Source organism: Oncorhynchus tshawytscha, linkage group LG02 (genome assembly GCF_018296145.1).
Source record: "Oncorhynchus tshawytscha isolate Ot180627B linkage group LG02, Otsh_v2.0, whole genome shotgun sequence".
Lineage (NCBI taxonomy): Eukaryota > Metazoa > Chordata > Actinopteri > Salmoniformes > Salmonidae > Oncorhynchus > Oncorhynchus tshawytscha.
This window is the reverse complement of record NC_056430.1, coordinates 40878298-40905192: the sequence shown is the minus strand read 5'-3', so window position 1 is coordinate 40905192 and position 26895 is coordinate 40878298. Positions and strand designations below refer to the sequence as shown.

General features: G+C 42.9%; 2 protein-coding genes across 4 annotated transcripts; one reads left to right on the top strand and one right to left on the bottom strand.

Moving 5' to 3' along the window:
• Positions 1-8582, top strand: slc26a6l (solute carrier family 26 member 6, like). Its single transcript, XM_024386254.1, has 19 exons — positions 1-140; positions 1389-1528; positions 1714-1824; positions 2068-2243; positions 2521-2685; positions 2971-3123; positions 3683-3765; positions 4029-4176; positions 4441-4554; positions 4738-4815; positions 5019-5114; positions 5297-5403; positions 5704-5773; positions 5903-5995; positions 6691-6801; positions 7038-7475; positions 7678-7732; positions 7821-7963; positions 8064-8582. Exons 1-19 carry the CDS (start codon positions 1-3, stop codon positions 8088-8090), a joined length of 2448 nt encoding a protein of 815 aa, XP_024242022.1. The 3' UTR covers positions 8091-8582.
• Positions 8583-11998: 3416 nt separating this feature from the next.
• p4htmb (prolyl 4-hydroxylase, transmembrane b) lies at positions 11999-24666 on the bottom strand. 3 transcript variants are annotated; one of them, XM_024374497.2, is made up of 11 exons: positions 24374-24666; positions 24201-24250; positions 23501-23907; positions 21335-21416; positions 20845-21035; positions 17112-17208; positions 16793-16955; positions 15216-15401; positions 14811-14901; positions 14164-14287; positions 11999-13111 (listed from the first exon to the last, which is right to left on the bottom strand). In XM_024374497.2, exons 2-11 carry the CDS (start codon positions 24208-24210, stop codon positions 12867-12869), a joined length of 1596 nt encoding a protein of 531 aa, XP_024230265.1. In that variant the 5' UTR covers positions 24211-24250; positions 24374-24666; the 3' UTR covers positions 11999-12866. The 3 variants fall into 3 exon arrangements, 2 of the variants coding, with proteins under 2 accessions (XP_024230265.1, XP_024230261.1); XM_024374493.2 differs by having other exon boundaries at positions 24201-24666; XR_006079026.1 differs by having other exon boundaries at positions 12981-13111; positions 14801-14901; positions 24201-24666.
• Between the last annotated feature and the right edge of the window lie 2229 nt (positions 24667-26895).

Here is a 26895-nt window from a genome sequence, read left to right as displayed (position 1 = left end):
ATGGGTACGGGCCGGAAGGCGAGGGGGTACAGAGTGGAGAGGGATGTGCTGGATGAACAGAGGCTGGAGGAGCTGGCTCAGAGAATGGACTACTCTGACACTCATCCTTCCCTGACCAAGCAGCTTAAAGAGTCCTTCAGGTAAGGCACAGACAGGGTGTGTGTGTGTGTGCACGCACTAGTCTAAAGTGTGTGAGTTTCTTATTTATTGCAAATAGACGGGGTAAATATTTTATGGAAGGATTTAAACAGTAAGCTTAGACCCACGTGAACCTAACTCTAGGTTCGGATCAAAATCAAATCAAATATTATTTGTCACGTGCGCCGAACACAACAGGTGTAGACTTTATCATGAAATGCTTACTTACGAGCCCTTTCCCAACAATGCAGTTAAAAAGAAAGAAACATTTGCAAAAAATAAAGGAAATAGTAACAGAATAAAATAACAATAACGAGACTATATACAAGTAGTACCTGTACAGAGTCAATGTGCAGCGGTTTGAGGCAGGTGAGGTAATATGTACATGTAGGTAGGGGTAAAAGTGACTAGGCAATCAGGATAGATCATAAACAGAGAAGCATCAGCGTGTGTGTATGTGTGAGTGTGTGTCAATATACATGTGTGTGAGCGTATGTAGTGTGTGTATGTGTGTGTTGGAGTGTCAGTGTAGTATGTGTGAGCGTGTGGGTAGTGAATGTATGTGTGTGTTGGAGTGTCAGTGTAGTATGTGTGAGCGTGTGGGTAGTGAGTGTAGAGCCGGTGCAAGAGAGTCGGTGCAAATTAAAACTGGATCAATGCAAATAGTCAGGCTGGTTCAGCAGTCTATTGGCTTCGGGGTAGAAGCTGTTCAGGAGGCTTTTGGTCCCAGACTTGGCGCTCCAGCACCGATTGCTGTGCGGTAGCAGAGAGAACAGTCTATGACTTGGGTGGTTGGAGCCTTTGACAATTTTTAGGGCCTTCCTCTGACATCGCCTGGTACAGAGGCAGGGAGCTCGGCCCCAGTGATGTACAGAGCCGTATGCACTACCCTCTGTCGTGCTTTATGGTCAGATGCCAAGCAGTTGCCATACCAAGCGGTGACGCAGCCGATCAAGATGCTCTCAATGGTGCAGCTATATAACTTTTTGAGGATCTGAGGGCTCATGTCAAATCATTTCAGCCTCCCGAGGGGGAAGAGGCATTGGTGTTGGTGTGTTTGGACCATGATAGGTCCTTAGTGATATGGCCACCGAGGAACTTGAAGCTCTCAACCCGATCCACCATCCACCCCGGTTCAACCTTAACCCTAACCCCAACCCTAATTTAATGTCCACATCCCGGTTTAACCCTAGCCTCAACCCTGACCCTATCCCTCTTCTGTCTGTCACCCCCCTGCCCCCCTTTTCAAGATGTACTGTACCCAGGCTGAAACGTAGTGTGGTGGGCTGTCTGCCTGTACTCTACTGGCTGCCCCGCTACTCTATCTGGGACTATGGCATGCCGGACCTCATCTCTGGTATCAGTGTGGGCATCATGCACTTGCCACAAGGTACAGTAAGACCACAACCTCATGGGTTTATCACAAAAACAAAATTATCCTCAATAACAACATGCATTTCAATGATTGTAATGTGAACAACCTGCACTTCATTTACAGACCCAGTGGAAAATAGTAGTTGAATGATTTATTGGCTAGCGAGGCTGTTTAACTAGATTTCTCGATACTCTCTGCAGGTATGGCATATGCATTGCTGGCCTCCTTGCCCCCAGTGTTTGGGCTATACACATCCCTCTACCCTGCATTGGTCTACTTCTTCTTTGGGACGTCCAGACATATTTCCATAGGTAAGTGGACAGAAATATGTAATATGTGATTGGTTGATAAGGAATAGGGTTAACACTAGGGCTGTTACGGTGACCGTATTACCAGTGGTTGATAAGGAATAGAGTTAACACTAGGGCTGTTTTGGTGACCGTATTACCAGTGGTTGATAAGGAATAGGGTTAACAACACTCCCAGTCAGTACAATTCTTTTTGTGCATACAAATGTACATACACAGATGTCGTTATGTTGTGTTTGTGTGCAGGTACGTTTGCAGTGCTCAGTATCATGGTTGGAAGTGTGACAGAGAGGTTGGCTCCAGACAGGAACTTCCTGGTCATGCTGAATGGGACTAACCTGACTGAGGTGAACATCACTGCCAGGGACTCCTACAGGGTGCAGGTCGCTGCTGCTACCACCGTCCTAGGAGGACTCATCCAGGTCATCAAAGAATAGAACAGTTAGCTGCTACTGGAAAAAACTATACAATACAACATAACACAAGACAACACAATGTACTAGACCATGCTTTAATCCAATGCAATCCAATACAACATGACACAAGACAATACAATATGTTACACTGCACTTCAATCCAGTCAATACAATTCAAGAGCTATGACACATAGCACAAATCAGGCATTCGTAGCTAATTTATCCTTACTATGACTGACAGTAGGAATATGTTGTGTTCGAATGTTCATGCTTCCACTTGTAGGTGGTGCTGGGACTGGTGAAGTTTGGGTTTGTGGGTACCTACCTGTCGGAGCCACTGGTGCGAGCCTACACAACAGCAGCTGCTGCTCACGCTGTGGTTGCTGTGATCGCACAGCTCTTTGGGCTGTCCACCACACGCTTTAGTGGGCCCTTGTCACTGGTGTATGTGAGTACCATGTGTGTGTGTGTGTGTGTGTGTGAGACACTTTAACACTTTAACTCAACTGACACTATAACTCAACTGACACTTTAACTCAACTGACACTTTAGCTCAACTGACACTATAACTAACTCAACTGACATTTTAACTCAACTGACACTTCAACTCAACTGACATTTTAACTCAACTGACACTATAACTCAGCTGACACTATAACTCAGCTGACACTTTAACTTAACCCCAGCACAAAACCCTGAACTCATATACTATTGGTGTAACTCTTGTCCACAGACCCTGGTGGAGGTGTGCTCCAAGCTACCTCAGACCCATCTCCCCACACTGGCGGTCAGTGGTGTATCCATGGTGTTTCTCATCGCAGCCAAGGAAATCAACTCTGCCATCAGCGCCAGACTGCCTGTGCCCATCCCAGTGGAGCTCATCACGGTCAGTTACTATGATACTCTGTCCGCTGTCTCACCGTCCTGTCGCTTTGTCAGTCTCTTCCTTATGTTTCTCTACAAAAATGTATTCTTTCTTTTTCTACCTTGGTTGGTCAAAGATACATTTGAACTTCAAATATTTGACATTGGTTATATTCGTTTTGGGTAGGTCAGAGATTTCTTTCTTCTGTGTAGTCGAGTTTGTGTTGACAAGTTTTGGCTCCTGCATAGAAAAACAGAAATGTAGAACAATGGCCCTAGTCTGAAACACAAGAGCTGAGTCAACTATATGTGACCATTCCAATGTACTGTATTAGTGTCATCCACAGCAGAAATAAGGGATTCATAACTAATGATTAGGCACACTTCTGGCTTCTGATTCACCTAACCTACAGTATGTTCACTAAATGATTGACGTGATGTTTTCCTTGCAACATACCCATTATTTGTCCAGTTGTATTGAGAAGATTGTGACTAAGTTGAATTGGAAAGCATGTGTTTCTATTTTGATAAAGATTGTGACTAAGTTGAATTGGAAAGCATGTGTTTCTATTTTGATAAAGATTGTGGCAGCAACGGTGATATCGTCCTACACCTACCTAAATGGCAACTACACAATCTCAGTAGTGGGGGAAATTCCCAGCGGGTGAGTATTTAAAGTGTTTTTTTTTTTACACTCAACTGTGTGTGTGTGTGTGTGTGGGGGGGGATATAGAGACAGATAAACATGTAATAATCATTAATACCTTGTTTGTCTGTCAAATTGTAATCCTCGTGACTTTATCTTGACCTCTTCTTGTTGACCACTTCTCTTGCTGGTATGTTGTTCATTCTTATTACCGACCCCTGCTGGTTCATGGTTGACACCTCTGGTACTACCCTGAACTAAATATCCTCTGCTTTATTCAGCCTGGCTGCCCCCAGGTTACCTGATGCTAGCCTGTTTAAAGAGGTGATGGGGGATGCGTTTGCCTTGGCTATTGTGGGCTACGCTATCTCCATCTCTCTTGGGAAGACGTTTGCACTAAAACATGGCTACAAGGTGGACAGCAACCAGGTGAGACAGTCCCTCTTATCATACATTGTTCCAACACCATCAAAGCAACGGAATCCCTCACAATCTACACAAGCTGTACCATCTTCCCATGAATTCACTTGATCTTGTCGCGCCTCATAGGCCACCGTAACTGAACCAGCTCTGCAATGCAGTCCAAACAAACCTCTGTCTGTTACACTCCCTATACACACACTCACCTCGTCCATCCTCCCCTATCGCCTTTTCACCTGTCTTTCTCCTCTCCATCCCCTTTCCCTGCTGTAGGAGCTGGTGGCACTGGGTCTCAGTAATGCCGTGGGGGGATTCTTCCAGTGCTACGCTGTCTGCTCCTCTATGTCCCGTAGTCTCATCCAGGAGAGTACCGGAGGCAAGACACAGGTGGGAGGAACACTGCGGGACTCCTACTGTGCACCATTCTGAATAGTGTTTGCTATGTTAATGCCATAGGCGTGCATGTAAATGCATACACACAACGAATGTGCGAAGGTCATGTAAAAGCAGCATGAATCTATGTTTTGTGACCACTGAAAGATGCATTGATATCCAATGTCTTTACTCCAGATGGCTGGAATGGCCTCTGCTGTGATTGTGTTGGTGACTGTGCTGAAGCTCGGGCCTCTGTTCCAGGAGCTGCCAAAGGTACGGCTCTACTTCAGCTATATACCGTATGTGTGTGTGGGAGATTGTGATAGGAGACAGAATGCTGTTTGTGTGCATTCGTTCTACATCGTTTACATGAGTTAGTCTATTCAAGTGTTTTTAAAGGGTGAAGTACGAGGTTTTGAAAGTGCACGTGTGTTCTATACTTGATGTAGCCACTCTTATGTTTGTGTGTGTTTCAGGCAGTGCTTGCAGCCATCGTCTTTGTGAACCTGAAGGGCATGTTCAAGCAGTACTATGACATCATCACTCTGTGGAGGAGCAGCAAAGTTGATCTGGTGAGTGGAGAAATGAACTTCCTGATACACATTACACACGTCTTCTCTGGTTGTGAATGGTCGATATAGTTGAATATAATATAATTTGTTTGCAGGGTATCTACATAGGGGGCGTCATCACACGTTCATAACCCATACATAACCCATTCAGAAGTAGTACATAAGAATGGCCCTGTTCCCAGGTGGTGTGGCTGGTGACCTGGGTATCCACACTGCTGTTCAACCTGGACATGGGCCTTGGTGCCTCCATCACCTTTGCTGTGCTCACTGTTATCTTCAGGACCCAGCTGTAAGACTGCTCTTCCACTTCTTCAACACGGCATAGTTTTCATCTGGCTGTGTGTTTTTACAAACAAATCAAAAAGCTCAGCATCAACAGGTGCCAGGTGGCAATTCATTCTTGGCACTTTTAAACAGGTCTTTTTGGCCAAAGTCAGTGATTGATTAAAAAAGTGGAAGCCAAAAACCAACATTTGATAAAGAATTCAGAACAACAAAAAAACTGCATCGATTTAATAGTTACACAGTAGCTCTGACTGAGAACTGGAGTGCTCTGGTGGTGAGCCAACCCTGCTGTCCTCTCTTTCAGCCCGAAGTACTCAGTTCTGGGACACGTTCCAGGGACAGAGCTCTACTTGGACATGGAGACCCACAGAGAGGTGAGACACCAGAGAATAGAATCATTCTATTTCTATGGGTGAGAGAGCAAACCTTGGGAGGCAGCAGGAAGGGAGGTGGCCCAGTCAGTGGTTAACCATAACCTTGTCATTTGTTTGTGTGTGTGGCAGGTGAGAGAGGTCCCTGGCATCACTATCTTCCACTCCTCTGCCACCGTGTACTTCGCCAACGCTGACCTCTACCTGGAGGCTCTAAAAGGAAAGGTGCCCTTTTCCATTCAACTCTGACAGTGACACTCATTTGCACTTCATGTGATACTCATTTGCACCTCATGCTCTACAGGGTGTTCGAAAGCGTTCCCCATTCAAAGGCACTTACATTTTTTTGTCTTGCCAATTCACCCTCTGAATGGCACACATACACGATCCATGTCTCCAGGGGCGCAACTTTGGTTTTAGAAGTGGGGGGGACATAATATATATCTATTTTATCCAGTCGGATAAACACTCCAAACAGCCTACCCGATCGCTCAGAGGAGTCCGCATGCTCCTAAAGCACACTGTTGCCAAGTTTTGTTACACATTCCAATGATAAAACTGGGAGGACAAAAATGCAATTTCAGAATATGAGGGGGACATGTCCCCAGTGAAAGTTGCTCCCCTGCATGTCTCAATTGTCTCAAGGCTTAAAAATCCTCCTTTAACCTGTCTCCTCCGTTTCATCTACACTGATTGAAGTGGATTTAACAAGTGCCATCAATAACGGGTCATAGCCTTCACCTGGATTCACCTGGTCAGTCTAAGTCATGGAAATAGCAGGTGTTCTTCATGTTTTGTATACTCAGTGTTTAGGGAATAGGGGGCCATTTGAGACGCAGACCTTGCGTTTCGTGACTGCAGGCCTATATTTGGGGCATGTGTTGGACGTGACGATAACAGATGGAGTGTCTGTGTCTTAGAGCGGGCTTGATATCAGCAAGATGATCATCTACAAGAGAAGACAGGAGGCCAAGCAGAGACGCAGAGACAAGAGAGCTGAGAGGAGAGCTAGGAGGGAGGCCAAGAGACAGGTGAGACACTGTCGAGCCGCCATTCATATACATTTGAATAACAAATTCCAAACTACTCAGGAATCCTTCTGTACATGCATAAACTTGTACAGTATAAATCTACGTCATATCTCAACTAATCTATGCATTATTTAGATGACAGACAGCCATGGTGCTGCTCTTTCTCTATGTCTTCATAAGGCAGGTTTTACAAATGTGTTGTAAACTAACGTGTTGTCTGTGTGTGGACTGTGCAGAAGCATGCTCTGAGAGCGCCAGAGCAGAAGCCCGGGGTTTTCTCCGTAGAGGAGGCGGCGGGGCATTGGAAGGAACCGGGGGGCGGAGATGGAGACAAGGAGGAGTCACTGGGAGACGACCAACGAGATTGGTGCGGTCGCGAGAACGGCACCGTGTTCGTCATGCCAACAACGCCCCGCACGCCCGATGACCAATGCAGCTGGGAGTACCTGAAGGGCAGTAAAGACCCAGACTGTGCCACCCTGGGGGCAATGTCGGAACTGCAAGACGGGGACACTACCACTCTGGGGTCCAGTAGTGAGGATACCCTGAGCCGGGAACTGGATAAGGTCTCGCTGGGATCGCTGGGCAAGTGGACCTGGGACATCCACTCCATCATCCTAGACCTCTCCACGGCTAACTTCATCGACACCGTGGCCATCAAGACCATGAGAAACGTGAGTGGGTGATGATGACGGTATGGAAATGAGGACATACGAGAGATGGCCTTGTATTGAGAGAAGAAAATCAGGAATGTAGGCGCCCTCAATGAAAGAAAAATATTAGGATGACAACGGTTTGGTAGGTGGAGATAAAGAGTTTAGGATGTTAAAAGCGGAAAAGTACAGAAGTGCTTATCCTCCTGTACCGTTTTGACAGATATTCCATGACTTTGGTGAGATTGATGTTACTGTCTACATGGCTGGGTGTCAGAGTAAGTAACCCCACTATCTTTAGCTAATACATGAACAGCTCATTAGTTTGAATAGGATGCGTAAATAACCGTTACTTGTTCTATCCAGTGTCTGTGGTGGAGCAGTTAGAGCTGGGAGGGTTCTTCTCGGAGTCCATCACTAAAGGACGTCTGTTTGCTACTGTCCATGATGCTGTGCTGCACTGTCTTGGCCACCAGGGAACATCAACGCCCAGCTATGAGTATTCTCTGGTGAGAGACGTGCACGTCTACAGTTCAATAGAAGATACAATATGGAAGACTGTATACTGCTTTGAACAAATGAACCATGTCTGTAAATATGTCATTGCAGGAGATGCAGTGCAGCACCAAACTCTGAGGACCCTTACTGAAGTCTGACGTCTCTGTATATTCTATTTTATGGGGCGGGGCCCCTATCCTTTTGAAAAGTGACTTTCAATTGGGAATATAGTATACAGGTATATACTGTGTATATATATATGGTAACTATAATGCCTTCAAAAAATGAAAGGTACACTAAACGCCAACATAGGGTTGCAAAACTACTGATAATTTAACAAAGTTTCCGAAATGTTCGGTAATTTTGGTATTTAACAGGTAATCTCTGGTCATTTATATTTAAATAACTTTTATAAAATGTACACATATGACCTAAAAAAAATAATCTTTATATGTCTTCATATTGTCTACAGATTTCTAGTGGATAGACCATATGATTCAAGAGAAAACAGCCCAATTAATGAAAAAAAGCATCTAATCAACAATGAAATAATTTCCTATTAACTCCGCAACTCTTCCAACTTTTGACTTTTTTCACAACTGCCAAGTTTTGCCCCAAAACACATACAGTGCCTTGCGAAAGTATTCGGCCCCCTTGAACTTTGCGACCCTTTGCCACATTTCAGGCTTCAAACATAAAGATATAAAACTGTATTTTTTTTTAAAGACTCAACAACAACTGGGACACAATCATGAAGTGGAACGACATTTATTGGATATTTCAAACTTTTTTAACAAATCAAAAACTGAAAAATTGGGCGTGCAAAATTATTCAGCCCCTTTACTTTCAGTGCAGCAAACTCTCTCCAGAAGTTCAGTGAGGATCTCTGAATGATCCAATGTTGACCTAAATGACTAATGATGATAAATACAATCCACCTGTGTGTAATCAAGTCTCCGTATAAATGCACCTGCACTGTGATAGTCTCAGAGGTCCGTTAAAAGCGCAGAGAGCATCATGAAGAACAAGGAACACACCAGGCAGGTCCGAGATACTGTTGTGAAGAAGTTTAAAGCCGGATTTGGATACAAAAAGATTTCCCAAGCTTTAAACATCCCAAGGAGCAGTGTGCAAGCGATAATATTGAAATGGAAGGAGTATCAGACCACTGCAAATCTACCAAGACCTGGCCGTCCCTCTAAACTTTCAGCTCATAAAAGGAGAAGACTGATCAGAGATGCAGCCAAGAGGCCCATGATCACTCTGGATGAACTGCAGAGATCTACAGCTGAGGTGGGAGACTCTGTCCATAGGACAACAATCAGTCGTATATTGCACAAATCTGGCCTTTATGGAAGAGTGGCAAGAAGAAAGCCATTTCTTAAAGATATCCATAAAAAGTGTCGTTTAAAGTTTGCCACAAGCCACCTGGGAGACACACCAAACATGTGGAAGAAGGTGCTCTGGTCAGATGAAACCAAAATTGAACTTTTTGGCAACAATGCAAAACGTTATGTTTGGTGTAAAAGCAACACAGCTCATCACCCTGAACACACCATCCCCACTGTCAAACATGGTGGTGGCAGCATCATGGTTTGGGCCTGCTTTTCTTCAGCAGGGACAGGGAAGACTGTTAAAATTGATGGGAAGATGGATGGAGCCAAATACAGGACCATTCTGGAAGAAAACCTGATGGAGTCTGCAAAAGACCTGAGACTGGGACAGAGATTTGTCTTCCAACAAGACAATGATCCAAAACATAAAGCAAAATCTACAATGGAATGGTTCAAAAATAAACATATCCAGGTGCTAGAATGGCCAAGTCAAAGTCCAGACCTGAATCCAATCGAGAATCTGTGGAAAGAACTGAAAACTGCTGTTCACAAATGCTCTCCATCCAACCTCACTGAGCTCGAGCTGTTTTGCAAGGAGGAATGGGAACATTTTCAGTCTCTCGATGTGCAAAACTGATAGAGACATACCCCAAGCGACTTACAGCTGTAATCGCAGCAAAAGGTGGCGCTACAAAGTATTAACTTAAGGGGGCTGAATAATTTTGCACGCCCAATTTTTCAGTTTTTGATTTGTTAAAAAAGTTTGAAATATCCAATAAATGTCATTCCACTTCATGATTGTGTCCCACTTGTTGTTGACTCTTCACAAAAAAATACAGTTTTATATCTTTATGTTTGAAGCCTGAAATGTGGCAAAAGGTCGCAAAGTTCAAGGGGGCCGAATACTTTCGCAAGGCACTGTATTAACAGAGTAAAATAAGTAAAAGTGGAAAAAGATGTAAGGATATTATATGCTGAAACCCTCATATTATACACCAACGGAATTCACTTAGTTTATGGTTTATATTAAGGATAATGTTTTACAGCTTTGTCATTTAATATATTTTGGATTTTTAAATAGTTGGAAAGTATTCATTTATATACTTTACATTTTATGAAATTTCAATAAAATCCTGAACGTTTTTATGGGTGTGCCAGTGTTGTCACGAACAGCTTTGGCAATTGGCCTCACTCGCTCCTCTGTGACTCCAATGAAATGAGAGAAATAACTCTATAATTCAAAATCTAAAGTAAACTTTATTTGGAGCAGAGGAAAGTGATTCAGTGCATTTGGAAACAAACACCAAACAAGGTGAACAACACAACATGGAAAGTGAAACATTTGGAATAAATAAGAAATAATACTTCAAATAAATAGAAATTCAATACCTGTAGTAGGATGAGAAGTAAAGGATGCAAGTGACACAAGCATACATATATACAGTACCAGTCATATATTTTACATTTTAGATTTTTCAAAGTAGCCACCCTTTGCCTTGATGACAGCTTTGCACACTCTTGGCATTCTCTCAACCAGTTTCACCTGGAATGCTTTTCCAACAATCTTAAAGGAGTTCCCACATATGCTGAGCACTTGTTGGCTACTTATCCTTCACTCTGCGGTCCAACTCATCCCTAACCATCTCAATTGGGTTGAGGTCAGGTGATTGTGGAGGCCAGATCATCTGGTGCAGCACTCCATCACTCTCCTTCTTGGTCAAAAAGCCTTTACACAGCCTGGATGTGTGTTGGTTCATTGCCCTGTTGAAAAACAAATGATAGTCCCACTAAGCACAAACCAGATGGGATGGCGTATCTCTGCAGAATACTGTGGTAGCCATGCTGGTTAAGTGTGCCTTGAATTCTAAATAAATCACTGACAGTGTCACCAGCAAAGCACCCCCACACCATCACACCTCCTCCTCTATGCTTCAAGTGGGATACACACACGCAGAGATCCGTTCACCTACTCAGCGTCTCACAAAGACACGGCAGTTGTAACCAAAAATCGCAAATTTGGACTAATCAGACCAAAGGACAGATTTCCACCAGTCTAAAGTCCATTGCTCGTGTTTCTTGGCCCAAGCAAGTCTCTTCTTCTCATTGGTGTCCTTTAGTAGGGGTTTATTTGCAGCAATTCAACCATGGGGGCCTGATTTACAGTTCCCTCTGAACAGTTGATGTTGAGATGTGTCTGATACTTGAACTCTGTGAAGCGTTTATTTGGGCTGCAATTTCTGAGGCTGGTAACTCTAATGAACTTATCATCTACAGCAGAGGAAACTCTGGATCTTCCTTTCCTGTAGCGGTCCTCATCATAGTGTTGATGTTTTTTTTGGACTGCACTTAAATAAACTTTCAAAGTTCCTGAAATGTTCTGTGTTGACTGACCTTCATGTCTTAAAATAATTATAGATGGATGTTTCTCTTTGCTTCTTTGAGCTGTTCTTGTTATAATATGGATTTGGTATTTTACTACATAGGGCTACCTTCTGTATGCCACCCCTACTTTGTTGCAACAACTAATTCAAATGCATTCCAGGTGACTACCTCATGAAGCTGGTTGAGAGAATGCCAAGAGTGTGCAAAGCTGTCATCAAGGCAAAGGGTGGCTACTTTGAAAAATGTAAAATATAAAACATATTTTGATTTGTTAAACACTTTTTTGGTTACTACATGATTCTATTTGTGTTATTTCATAGTTTTGATGTCTTCACTATTATTCTACAATGTAGAAAATAGTCAAAATAAAGAAAAACCCTTGAATGAGTAGGTGTGTCCAAACTTTTGACTGGTATTGTATATACATAAAGAATGTCGAATAAATAAACAAACTAACAAATAAAATAATGAAGTAAATTTGTGCAACACTTAAATAACAGTTAACATGCTTCATCACATGGATGGGGGAGGGGTCTTTGGGTGATGACAGACATCGTCAAGCTAAAAGAAAATGAGGATTACAGCTGACAGTCTATAAAGTCTATGGCTATCATGACACACTAATAACATGTATAAAGTCTAACCTAACAGCTCATACGAAGGTACGTACATGCAAGTAGTAGCATAGTCGACCCCCGCCCCTCCTCCGCAATGTGTGTATCAGAGCGGCAGTCTCACTCACAAAAAAATATAACTAATGTTTTGTGACACACAGAAGGTAAAATTGTGCATAAGTATATAACGTAAACAAAGTTTGGAAGTATGCATAAATTCAGCTGAGAAAACACAACTAATAGTGAACAAACAAGGACATCTGAACAACAACATTAGACCCCTTCTCAGTTGCATAAATCCAAAGTTACCACAGTCCCTGAATTACAACTATCTCTCTATGTACTGGCCGCAGAGGTGTCGTCATGGGAGGTTGTGCACAGAATGGCAGAGTCAAGTTAGGTTGGGGAGGTGGGTAGAGAGGTATCTTTGTGGTAGCTTTAGGCTGAAGAAGAGGGGTGGGGGAGGTCTAGGCCCACTAACTACAAAGTCTGGACCACCCATAACTCTTCTGGGATTGGAACTAGTGTAATTAGTGGACCTAAGGGGAGGTCATTGTTTTTCGGTTTCGGCTACAGCAGTACAGCTACAGTTCCTGATGGGAGTCAGCAGTTTGCAGTTGTTCAGGGCGGGGCTGAGACTGCTCCCCCTCCCCCTCGTCCTCGTCCTCCCCCTCTTTCTCTTCCCCCTGCTGTGACACCAGCTGCTGGTAGCGAGCCTGGCGCTGGTAGTCTGGGTCGATGTTGATCCAGTTATTGGCCACCCACTTAGTGCCGCGGGTGACCACACAGCCGCCGTGCAGAGAGTACTCATCCTGCTCCCCCACCCAGCCTGTGTGTAACAGAGAGCAGTGAGTACAGTATTCAACAGAAGCTCTGATAACAGTAGAACTGATAACTACCATGTGGACTAGCAGGCGGATTCTCTTTCAATGTATTTCTACAACAGTGGGCCTAACCTTCATCAAAACAACACGGACTACAGTTTTTAAATAAGGACCTGAACAGCAGTGAATGAATGAAATGGGGTCAATTGCTATGTGTGTACAATAAGTTGAGTAGGCTGTCTGAGGGGCAGTAATTAAGCTGTATTAGTGTGTTAATATACTGAACTAAAATATGAATGCAACAATTTCAATGATTTTACATTAACAAGGAACAGTCACAAGGAAATCAGTCAATTGAAATAAATTCATTAAGCCCTAATCTATGGATTTCACATGACTGGGCAGGGGCGCATCCAGAATTAGTTTCCCCCCACAAAATAGCTTTATTACAGACAGAAATACTCCTCAGTTTTATAAGCTATCCGGGTGCCTGGTGTCAGACAATCCCGCAGGTAAAGAAGCCAGATGTGGAGGTCCTGGCCTGGTTACACGTGGTCTGCCGGTTGGATGTACTGCCAAAATCTCTAAAACGATGTTGGAGGTGGCTTTTGGTAGAGAAATTAACATTATATAATTTGGCAACAGCTCTGGTGGACATTCCTGCAGTCAGCATGCCAATTGCACGCTCCCTCAAAACTTGAGACATCTGTGGCATTGTGCTGTGTGATAAAACTGCAAATATTAGAGGCCTTTTATTGTCCACAGCACAAGGTGCACCTGTGTAATGATCATGCTGTTGAATCAGCTTTCTGATACGCCACACCTGTCAGGTGTATGGATTATCTTGGCAAATGAGAAATGTTCACTAAAAGAGATGTAAACAAATTTGTGAACAAAATCTGAGAGAAATAAGCTTTTTGTGCATATGGAACATTTCTGGGATCTTTTATTTCAGCTCATGAAACATAGGACCAACACTTTACATGTTGCGTTTATATTTTTGTTTAGTATAGAAGGGCCGTGCTATGTGTGAGGGAGTACTGTGTACAGTCTGTACCTTGTCCGTCAGAAAGGTAGTTGTACCAGAACACGGCTGTCCCTTTAGTAGGCTTTACCCTCAGGTTGCTCCTATCACAGTTCTTCCTCGTGTCCATTAGATCCACATTGTTCTGGATCAGAGACTGAAAACACAAACACAATCACTCATAAATACCGTTGAGAAAAACATATCGGTACACCGACAAACATGCAAATGTTTAATATAGATACATAAACTAATGATGGGGGGGATCGATACAATTACATATCGATTTTGTTAACGCTATATCGTATTGTTTTGACAATACTGCAATATTATTTTTGCGCTAGTTGGCTATACCTGCACTAAAACTCCAGGATTTTTCCTTCATAGCTTGTCCTCCATCTTCTTTTTTAAATAGGGAGGCAATTTATTTCCAGCACTTTTATTTCCATGACTGATCAAAACGTGTTCTCTCATCCCTCTGCAGCAGACATACGGTTAACAATATGTTTGGAAAGTTGAATCGCAATAAAATAAAAGTATCGAATCGCAATCCAAATTGAATTGCAATACATATCACATCGGCACCTAAGTATCGTGATAATATCGTATTGTGAGGTTCCCGGCAATTCCCAGCCCTAATATAAACACACAAGAACACACACAGACAGACCATAACGCACCACTTCCTCATAGGTCCTGTTGTCTGCCACAGGGAACGCGGTCTCCCCGCCCCCCTCAACCGAGTTCAGGTAGAAGAGAACGGTGATGTACCTGGGTGTGCAACACACACATTTAATACAGACACATACTGGAACACACATCCGCACACAGACCAACCACACCATGGAAATGTAAGCCTTAGTCACAAACTACCTGATATATTGATATGTGCTAAGTTACACAAAGCCATCCACCACAGTCTATCACAAACACATCCACATAAAGTACACAGACGTTACACTACATTATCACTCAATCTAACCGTCTTAATCTGAAGGGTGTCTATCCAGACTCTCCCCTATACAGCATCGTCAAAACAAGGCCAAGGACGAGGCCCTGCCTGACTCAACACAACTCTCTCTCACCTGCAGGAGGTCTCGAAGGGTGTGGAGGTGTTGGCAGCGAGGCGCGTGTGCGTGCAGGCGGTCTCAGGGTAGACAGGGCCGCTGTCGTGGTGGGCGTGGTAGTGGCCTCCCTGCTCATAACGTACCACCTGAAGGGGCTCACTCAGGTCCACCAACGCAGAGGGCATCCGGGTCAGACGGGCCACCCTATGGAGGACAAATGGAGGGGGAGAAAGAGGGACAAAAATCCTTAACATCAGATTCTGATAACCTTGGCCATGTTGTTTGACTCCGACGTTTATTAATGTGTTTGAACATTTTACAACCATCTAAAAACAAGTGACCCCAAAACATTCCATCACACAGCTCTACAATTTCAAGAGATGAAAAAAAGAGAAGAGTCCCCTCAGCCAGCTGGTTCTGAGGCTCAGTTCACCAACCCAAACCAACCCCATAGAGCCTCATGACAGCACTCAGAAAATCTGGCCCAACCAAATCATCACAAAACAAAAAGAAAAATATATCACCTATTGGAAAGACACCACAAAAAAATCTAACTAAACTTCAATGCTATTTGGCTCTAAAGAGACAGTACATGGTGACAGACTATCTGACCACTGTGACTGATAGAAAACTGAGGAAAAAATTGACTAGGTACAGACTCAGTGAGCACAGTCTGGCTATAGAGACTGGTCATCACAGAAAAACCTGGCTGCCCAGAGAGGACAGGCTGTGCTCACTCTGCTCCAGGGGAGAGGTAGAGACAGAGCTGCATTTCCTATTACACTGTGACAAATACTCAGACCTAAGAGAATATTTCTTTCCCAAAATTATAATTCAATACAAATAATTTGAAACTATAAAAGATGACGAAAAAATCAAATATTTATTGGGTGAAAAGCCAAAATGTGCAGTTTTGGCAGCCAAATATGTGTTCTCCTACCACAACCTGAGGGACGGCCAGTGAAAAGTGCAAAGTAATAATCGATAATATTTCCCATCTTGTTTTGTTTTGTCTTTCATACCACGTCATGTCATATATCTCAGTCATGTTGACACTGGTCTACTACCACTGCTTTAATGTATTGTTGTTCTCATTAATATTGTTGTTGTAGTTGTTGTTAATGGTAATCCCATGTCCACTACTACTATTATTATTGCTGTTGGTCGCACCATTTATTTATATATAAATATATATAGATTTTTCATTTCCCCCCGATATGTATACTTTGACAATGTAAGTAACAATGAACTTGCCATGTCAATAAAGTCAATTGAATTGAATTGAGAGAGAGAGAAAGAGGGGCCAGGAGAGAGAGAGAGAGTGAGAGGGGCCAGGAAAAGAGAGAGAGAGGGGCCAGGAGAGAGAGAGGGGCCAGGAGAGAGAGAGAGGGGCCAGGAGAGAGAGAGAGGGCCCAGGAGAGAGAGAGAGAGGGGCCAGAGAGAGAGAGAGAGAGGCCAGGAGAGAGAGAGAGAGAGAGAGGGGCCAGGAGAGAGAGAGGGGCCAGGAGAGAGAGAGAGAGAGGGGCCAGGAGAGAGAGAGAGAGAGGGGCCAGTGAAGAGGCCAGGGCAACAGTTGACAATGATGTTCTCCTCACCTCTTCTTGAGGTCTCGGAGAACCTGGTGTGCCCCCTGTCCCTGGTACAGCCAGGTGTGTCTGCTGTTCCTGACCAGCTGGCTGCTCTTCACCCCGCGCTGCTGCAAGAAATGCTGGAACGCATCACTGCCCAGACGCCTGAACTCCTCCAGGCTCAGCAAGCCTAACACAGACACAAAGATGTCACCTACAGGCACAAAGTGGGTCACATACAGATGCAGATATCCAATATGAGCAGCCTGAAAAGATTAGCTCTGTATGAATAGAGACAGAGGTGTCTACCTATCACAAAGAGGCCCGTGTCGAGAATGAACCTTACCGTTACCGTCAGGGTCAGCCTTCAGTCCAGCATAGATCTCTTTCAGATTCTCTGGTGTCAGCCAGATCCCATCCCTCACTCGTGAATGTGTCAATATCTGTAGGAGGCCCAGGAACATGAATAAATCACACATAAAGAAAATAATACAATACATGTTTATTGATCCATTATAAAAAAGGGACAAAATAAATGGATACATTTGCTGCTCCAGTACCACCACACTATGATTAATGATGTGTGTTCACTCCACTCAGTGGCCTTGTGGTTAGAGTGTCCGCCCTGAGATTGGAAGGTTCAGGTGTTCGTTCCCTGGCTGAGTCACAACAAAGACTGATTAAAAAAAATGGGACCCGATGAGTCTCTGCTTAGCACTCAGCATTAACACGAGAACCGCTGGGCCTCGAGGGACCCCCCCTTCAAGCCATTCTGACTCCAACACTAACAGTATAATTAATAAATGTCATAAACGCTATTGCAAAAACACAATAGCATTTTCATTAGTTTATGGTACTGTAAGCTGTTATTTTTAATGTAAAAACCAAAACATTTGAGTGTTTAATTTTATTTGTGGAGAGCCTTTCTTACAACAATGAAAGAGAAAGCATGTGTGTTGGAACACAGTAACAGCTTCTTTCCATAAAGACAAAATAAAAATACCTCAACCACCGAGAGGCGCGGTCAAATGATGAAAACACCAGTAGCTTAAACATCATTATGAGTGCGCGTGATAAATAGTGAAAATCAGCACCACAGCAAAAATGGCATTTATAATGAATAGAAGTGTGGATATGACAGCAGTAAAAGAAAAATAATAAATGATTGTCAGCTCTTGCTCACATGGTGTGTGTCTTCACGCAATGGCATCAGTTGGATTTAATGAACTGTTATCGCTTTTCCTAACAGTCAACACAAATCTTCGCCACTTTCACTTGCTCGACACACTTAGCACAAACACGTCGCTTGCAGGCAACACAGGTGTCCTGGATTCTGGTCTTAGTGCATCAGGCCACCTGGTACTGTCTCCTCCCCTGGAGTTGTGCAGACAATTGTTCATCAACAACGATGTCGTCTCCTGGTTTGTAACATGTAATGCGGTTCTGTACAAACTAGTTCTGAAACGTTGGCTACCATGGCACATGTCTGTTTTCCAGGTGTCGCGTTCTTGTTTCTTTGTCTTAAAAAAAACGGAGGTAAACGCTGAACCGATCCCGTGACATGGTTTCTCCAAAGAAAGTACTGGTCTTTTTGCCATGGTAAATTATGCATGCTCTCACTGTGTACTCCAAGTAGGCCAGTCTAGACTGATCCATCTGCTTGGATTTGGAGGACTGACACATGGCACACACCATTTTGAGATTATAATTGGAATTAGAGGTCGACCGATTAATCGGAATGGCCAATTAATTAGGGTCGATTTCAAGTTTTCATAAACAATCGGTAATCGGCCTTTTTTGGACGCCGAATATGGCCGATTACATTGCAATCCACGAGGAAACTGCGTGGCAGGCTGACCACCTGTTACGCGAGTGCAGCGTCAAAAGGACCTTGTGGCTGCAATGAGCCAAGATAAGTTGCAAGCTAGCATTAAACTTATCTTATAAAAAACAATCAATCTTCACATAATCGCTAGTTAACTACACATGGCTGATGATATTACTAGGTTAACTTGCTTGTCCTGCGTTGCATATAATCAATGCGGTGCCTGTTAATTTATCATCGACTCCCAGCCTACCCAAACGGGTGATGATTTAACAAAAGCGCATTCGTGAAAAAAGCACATTCGTTGCACAAATGTACCTAACCATAAATATCAAAGCCTTTCTTAAAATCAATACACAGAAGTATATATTTTTAAACCTGCATATTTAGTTAAAATAAATGCATGTTAGCAGGCAATATTAACTAGGGATATTGTGTCACTTCTCTTGCGTTCATTGCACGCAGAGTCAGGGTATATGCAACAGTTTGGGCCACCTGGCTCGTTGCGAACTGTGTTTCTTCCTAACAAAGACCATAATTAATTTGCCAGAATTTTGCATAATTATGACATAACATTGAAGGTTGTGCAATGTAACAGCAATATTTAGACTTAGGGTTGCCACCCGTTCATCAAAATACGGAATGGTTCCGTATTTCACTGAAAGAATAAACGTTTTGTTTTCGAAATTATAGTTGACGGATTTTACCATATTAATGAGCAAAGGCTTGTATTTCTACGTGTTTTTTATAATTAAGTCTATGACTTGATATTTGATAAAGCAGTCTGACTGAGCGGTGGAAGGCAGCGGCAGGCTCGTAAGCATTTATTCAAACAGCACTTTACTGTGTTCGCGAGCAGCTCTTAGCAATGCTTGAAGCACAGCGCTGTTTATGACTTCAAGTCTATCAACTCCCGAGATTAGGCTGGCAATACTAAAGTGCCTATAAGAACATCCAATAGTCAAAGGTATATGAAATACAAATGGTATAGAGAGAAATAGTTGACGCGTCATAATTCCTATAATAACTACAACCTAAAACTTCTTAACTGTGAATATAGAAGAACTAGGAATATTGAACCACCAGCTTCTATATGTTCTCATGCTCTGAGCAAGGAACTTAAACATTTTTTTTTTTCAAACAGTTTTTGAATTATTTAAACCAAATTGAACATGTTTCATTATTGATTTGAGACTAAATAGATTTTATTTATGTATTATATTAAGTTAATATAGGGTTCATTGTTCATTCAGTATCGTTGTAATTGTCATTATTACAAATATATATATATATATAAAAAACGGCCGATTAATCGGTTTGGTCCTCCAATAATCGGTGCCGGCGTTGAAAGATCATAATCGGTCAACCTCTAATTGGAATATACCAATACAATAGAATGGCCCGCCCTGTTCTTCATTCACAATTGGTGATGACATAATTATACATTGTTCTCTTCCCCTAACTCATCAACTCCCCCATCATACTTTTCTTCATTTATTTCATCTGTTGTTTGTGTGAAATTCATTTCGGTATAGTTTAGGTTCAGTTCCGAGGCGATTATCAACTGGGCACGGCACCTTCCACTGTCGGGAGATGGAGCGAGGCAGGATATACTGTCAGGAGGAGGCAACACGGGGAAATTATTTTTAAAATGACACGCCCTACTATAGTGGTTATAACTCCAGTTCCGTTTGTGATTTTAAGATTTTAACAACGGCAGTGTGTTATATACTTATTTAGGAAAAGTCAAGGACGAAGGGGGGAATGACTTTAAAAATGAAGGAATAATATACATTGGGGCAAAAAAGTATTTATACTATTTATACTTATTTTCCACCATAATTTGCAAATAAATTCATAAAAAATCATACAATGTGATTTTCTGGATTTCTTTCCCTCATTTTGTCTGTCATAGTTGAAGTATACCTATGATGAAAATTACAGGCCTCTCTCATCTTTTTAAGTGGGCGAACTTGCACAATTGGTGGCTGACTAAATACTTTTTTGCCCCACTGTATATTTTTATTCATGAGCAGTCAAAATGACTGCTTTAATGGTTCTAGTGTTAAGGAGATAGATAGATTGGGCTTGAGGCCTTATGATAGACTAGCGTCCTGTCCAGGGGGTGTACTACATCAAACAACCTCACGCTACAGAAACAGGATATAGGCTCCTGCTCCTATGAGCCGTTCCGGCTCGCACTTGTGCAAGACTACTACTGCTCACAGACACACATCCTCGCTTGCCCACCCACCTCCTGGAGTTGTAGCTGTCCGTCCTGGTTGAGGTCTAGCAGGTTGAAGATCTCCTCAGGGCTGAGGTTGAGCTGCTCCGTCAGCTCCTCCTGTCCCTCAGGCACCATCACCTGGCTCTCCATCAGGCCCTTCAGCTGGGCCAGCTGCACCACCACACGACACTCCTCTTCAGACAGGAACCCTGGGATCTCTGGAGAGAGAGACACACACTAAACACCCGTTTGAACGCACACACTTACACAAACGCACGTATGAATGCACCCTCGCGCACACACACACACACACACACACACACACACACACACACACACACACACACACACACACACACACACACACACACACACACACACACACACACACACACACACACACACACACACACACACACACACACACAGAACCTTGGAAAGCAATGACAGCATCAGCCACTAACATGGTGCAGAGGGGTGCAATGCAGAGCAGAAGTTTAGTAGAGAGAGCTATCACCAAACAGCAGGGGCTTCAGACTCAGGGTCCGCATCTCATGCACATTGCCTGGCACCAGTGACAACTTCTGGACATGGCCCACCTGTGAAAAAAATAACACTGACTATGACTTCACACCATCAAGATGGCACGGAACACACCATTCACATAGAAGAAAAGCACAACAGACACTAGCCCACCGCTGAACCGTATAGACTACTACTGTCTGTAAGGTTAAGCTCTGGGCTAAACAGAGACAGAACTACACAGGCATCCTTATGCCTTGATCACATCGGTAGCGTCATTTCATAAAATATCACACACCATCATCTGGATATGTGTGGTGGAAAAGTTCAACATTCACCTTCTGCTACCATTTCTGTCAAGCTGTCTTCTTACACAGTTTGACGCATACGTTTAATAAATCCAATGTGTACACCACAGAACCCACTGCAACTGCCTCTGCAATGCAATTCTGTTGAAGTCGGAACTTTTCATACACCTTAGCCAAAAACACGAGTTTAAAATGTATTTCACAATTCCTGACATTTAATCCTAGTAAAAATTCCGTCTTAGGTCAGTTAGGATCACCACTTTATTTTAAGAATGTAAAATGTCAGAATAATAGTAGAGAGAATTAGTTATTTCAGCGTTTCTTTCTTTCATCTCATTCCCAGTGGGTCAGACGTTTACATCCACTCAATTAGTATTTGGTAGCATTGCCTTTGAATTGTTTAACTTGGGTGAAACGTTGTGGGTAGCCTTACACAAGCTTCCCACAATAAGTTGGGTGAATTTTGGCCCATTCCTCCTTACAGAGCTGGTGTAACTCAGTCAGGTTTGTAGGCCTCCTTGTTCACACACGCCTTTTCAGTTCTGCCCACAGCTTTTCTTTGGGATTGAGGTCAGGGCTTGGTGATGGCCACTCCAATACCTTGACTTTGTTGTCCTTAAGCCATTTCGCCACAACTTTGGAAGTATGCTTGGGGGTCATTGTCCATTTGGAAGACCCATTTGCGACCAAGATAAAACTTCCTGACTGATGTCTTGAGATGTTTCTTCCATATATCCACATCATTTTCTCCCTCATGATGCCATCTATTTTGTGAAGTGCACCAGTCCCTCCTGCAGCAAAGCACCCCAACAACATGATGCTGCCACCCCCGTGCTTCACGGTTGGGATGGTGTTCTTCGGCTTACAAGCTTCCCCCTTTTTCCTCCAAACATAACAATGGTCATTAAGGCCAAACAGTTCTATTTTTGTTTCATCAGACCAGAGGACAATTTCTCCAGAATTTCTCCAAAAAGTACGATCTTTGTCCCAATGTGCAGTTGCAAACTGTAGTCTGGCTTTTTTTATGGCGGTTTTGGAGCAGTGGCTTCTTCCTTGCTGAGCGGCCTTTCAGGTCATGTCGATATAGGACTCGTTTTACTGTGGATATAGATACTTTTGTACCTGTTTCCTCCAGCATCTTCACAAGGTCCTTTGTTGTTGTTCTGGGACTGAGTTGCACTTTTCGCACCAAAGTACGTTCATCTTTAGGAGACAGAACGTGTCTCCTTCCTGAGCGGTATGATGGTTGCGTGGTCCCATGGCGTTTATACTTGCATACTATTGTTTGTAAAGATGAACGTGGTACCTTCGGGTGTTTGGAAATTACTCCCAAGGATGAACCAGACTTGTGGAGGTTTTTTTTCTCAGGCCTTGGATGATTTCTTTTGATTTTCCCATGATGTCAAGCAAAAAGGCACAGAGTTTGAAGGTAGGCCTTGAAATACATCCACAGGTACACCTCCAATTGACTCAAATGATGTCAATTAGCCTATCAGAAGCTTCTAAAGCCATTACATTATTTTCTGGAATTTTCCAAGCTGTTTAAAGGCACAGTCAACTTACTGTATGTAAACTTCTGACCCACTGGAATTGTGACACAGTGAATTATAAGTGAAATAATCTGTCTGTAAACAATTTTTGGAAAAATTACTTGTGTCATGCACAAAGTAGGTGTCCTAACCAACTTGCCAAAACTATAGTTTGTTAACAAGAAATTTGTGGAGTGGTTAAAAAACGAGTTTTAATGACTCCAACCTCAGTTTATGTAAACTTCCGACTTCAACTGTACTTGAACATACTTCTGGTGTACCAAAATGTAAAACCTTGTTGGTGTGATCAAGGCGTTAACTCACCCGTATGCCCTCTAGGCGTGGGAGGTATATATGCTGCTGAAAGCCAGAATCTGACTGTTGCTGATTGAACTCGGGGGGCTTGTGATGATTGCTTCCACCGCTTGCCTTCGGGGTCGCCAGTACCTCTCCAGGGCTGTTGTTGTAGTGCACGTAGAGGAGTAGCGCAATGACATTGATGATGTATACATGGAAAAAGACCATTACCACCATGAAGTAAGAGCGGGAGCACACGTTGCTCCTCTGCAACGGGACCCGCTCTCGTGGCATAGGGGGTAGGGTTGGTAATGGAACGGCTTCATCATGTTCATAACTGTCGTCGCAGTCCTGTGGTTCAATCATATTTGACCTGATATGATGATGGACCATAAGCTTATCACTGGTTTGTTCTTCTGAGTACCTTTTGGACCCTGGTACCGAGAAAGACGTCAATTGACGTGTTAAATAATGCAGTCGGTTCTTTCTGGTAGGCTACGTTAAGTCATAAAAGTTACCGCATGAGTGCACAATCCATACTGCCCAGACTCAATCATCATCATTGCATAGTCATACAACCCACATGATCCGCTACAGTACCTGTCAACTAGCAAGTTAATGTTATTATTTTCTGTAAAAATGAATCAATAAGCGACGAAACGTGAGGCTTGGCAGTACTTTGGTTGAATTCACAGTAACGTTAGCTAGCTACACACATCACACTTACAGGACTGCATCCAACGTCTCTGGTTCACGTTGCGGTTTCAGCAGTCCGTGCTGCGCACCTCCAAAAATAGAGGGAAAAGAGCCATATCAAAAGGTGTGCGATTTATACATTCGAAGGTTTTTGGTGCAGTGATCATCTATTTACATTGAAAACAAAAAAAATATGCGTCCGACCTCTCATTTCTGCCACAAATATCTTCGTGGCGTTTGTTTTGAGACGGACAACACGCCATTCCCCAGACAACTACTGTACACTACTATTTTGCTAGCAGCACTAACGATAATGTCACCTCTCTATGGTAATACAAAACCTTAAAAATAAAAGCCCGCATTTCCGAACATTGCAAGGTGGTTAAACTCATTCAAAATATACAGTATGTAACGGATAATTCATGAATGGAAAATAATGAACGATGTGTTCCACAACGCGCTAGCGGAGTGGTACTGACCTTCCGCGGAGTTGCATTATTTTCCAGAGAATGCGTCGAGCCCCGAGTTGAATATGCCTTTATTACTATGGCTATAATTTAACACATTTGACACTATAAACGTGTTCATTCAAATGTGTTCATATTTAAAATCATTTATACAAATACACATACATATAGAGTACCAGTGAAAGGTTTGGACACACCTACTCATTCAAGGGTTTTTCTTTATTATTATTATTATTTTCTACATTGTAGAATAATAGTGAAGAAATCACAACTATGAAATAACACATATGGAATCATGTAGTAACGAAAAACGTGTTAAACAAATCAAAATATATATTTTATTTTAGATTCTTAAACGTATCCACCCTTTTGCATTGATGACAGCTTTGCACACGCTTGTCATTCTCTCAACCAGCTTCACCTGGAATGCTTTTCCAACAGTTGGCTGCTTTTCCTTCATTCTGCGATCCAACTCTTCCCTAACCATCTCAATTGGGTTGAAGTCAGGTGATTGTGGAGGCCAGGTCATCTGAAGCAGCACTCCATCACTCTCCTTTTTGGTCAAATAGCCCTTACACAGCCTGGAGGTGTGTTGGTTCATTGTCCTGTTGAAAAACAAATGATAGTCCCACTAAGCACAAACCAGATGGGATGGTGTACTTTATCGCTGCAGATTGCTGTGGTAGCCATGCTGGTTAAGTGTGCCTTGAATTCTAAATAATTCACTGACAGTGTCAACAGCAAAGCATCCCCTCATCATCACACCTCCTCCTCTACGCTTCATGGTTGGAACCACACATGCAGAGAGTAATAATGTACTGTTGTTTCTCTTTGCTTATTTGAGATGTTCTTGCCATAATATGGACATGGTCTTTTACAAAATAGGGTTATCTTCTGTATACCACCCCTACCTTGTCACAACACAACTGATTGGCTCAAATGCAATAAGATGGAAAGAAATGACACAAATGTACTTTTAACAAGACACACCTGTTAATTGAAATACAGTCCAGGTGAATACCTCATAAAGCTGGTTGGGAGAATGCCAAGAGTGTGCAAAGCTGTCGTCAAGTCAAAGGCTGGCTACTTTGAAGAATCTAAAATCTGTCTTTTTCAGTTCTGCCAACACATTTTCTATAGCATTGAGGTTAGGGCTTTGTGATGGCGACTCCAATAGCTTGACTTTGTTGTCCTTAAGCCATTTCGCCACAACTTTGGAAGTATGCTTGGGGTCATTATCCATTTGAAAGACCCATTTGCGACCAAGCTTTAACTTCCTGACTGATGTCTTGAGATGTTGCTTCCCCGTGCTTCACGGTTGGGATGGTGTTCCTCGGCTTGCAAGCCTCCCCCTTTTTCCTCCAAACATAACAATGGTCATTATGGCTCAACATCTCTGTTTTTGTTTCATCAGACCAGAGGACATTTCTCCAAAAAGTACGATCTTTGTCCCCATGTACAGTTGCAAACTGTAGTCTTGCTTTTTTATTGCGGTTTTGGAGCAGTGGCTTCTTCCTTGCTGAGTAGCCTTTCAGGTTATGTTGATATAGGACTCGTTTTACTGTGGATATAGATACTTTTGTACCTGTTTCCTCCAGCATCTTCACAAGGTCCTTTGTTGTTGTTCTGGGACTGAGTTGCACTTTTCGCACCAAAGTACGCTCATCTCTAGGAGACAGAACGCGTCTTCTTCCACGGCTGCGTGGTCCCATGGTGTTTATACTTGTGTACTATTGTTTGTACAGATGAACGTGGTACCTTCAGGCGTTTGGAATTTACTCCCAAGGATGAACCAGACTTGTGGAGGTCTACCACTTTTTTTCTGAGGTCTTGGCTAATTTCTTTTGATTTTCCCGTGATGTCAAGCAAAGAGGCGCTGAATTTGAAGGTAGGCCTTGAAATACATCCACCGGTACAGTATACCTCCAATTGACTCAAATGATGTCAATTAGCCTATCAGAAGCTTCTAAAGCCATGACATCATTTTCTGGAATGTTCCAAGCTGTTTAAAGGCACAGTCAACTTAGTGTATGTAAACATCTGACCCACTGGAATTGTGTTACAGTGAATTATAAGTGAAATACTCTTTGTGTAAAAATTGTTGGAACAATTATTTGTGTCATGCACAAAGTAGACGTCCTAACCGACATGCCAAAACTATAGTTTGTTAACAATACATTTGTGAAGTGGTTGAAAAGCTAGTTTTAATACTCCAACCTACGTGTATTTAAACTTTCGACTTCAACTGTATATAGCTGA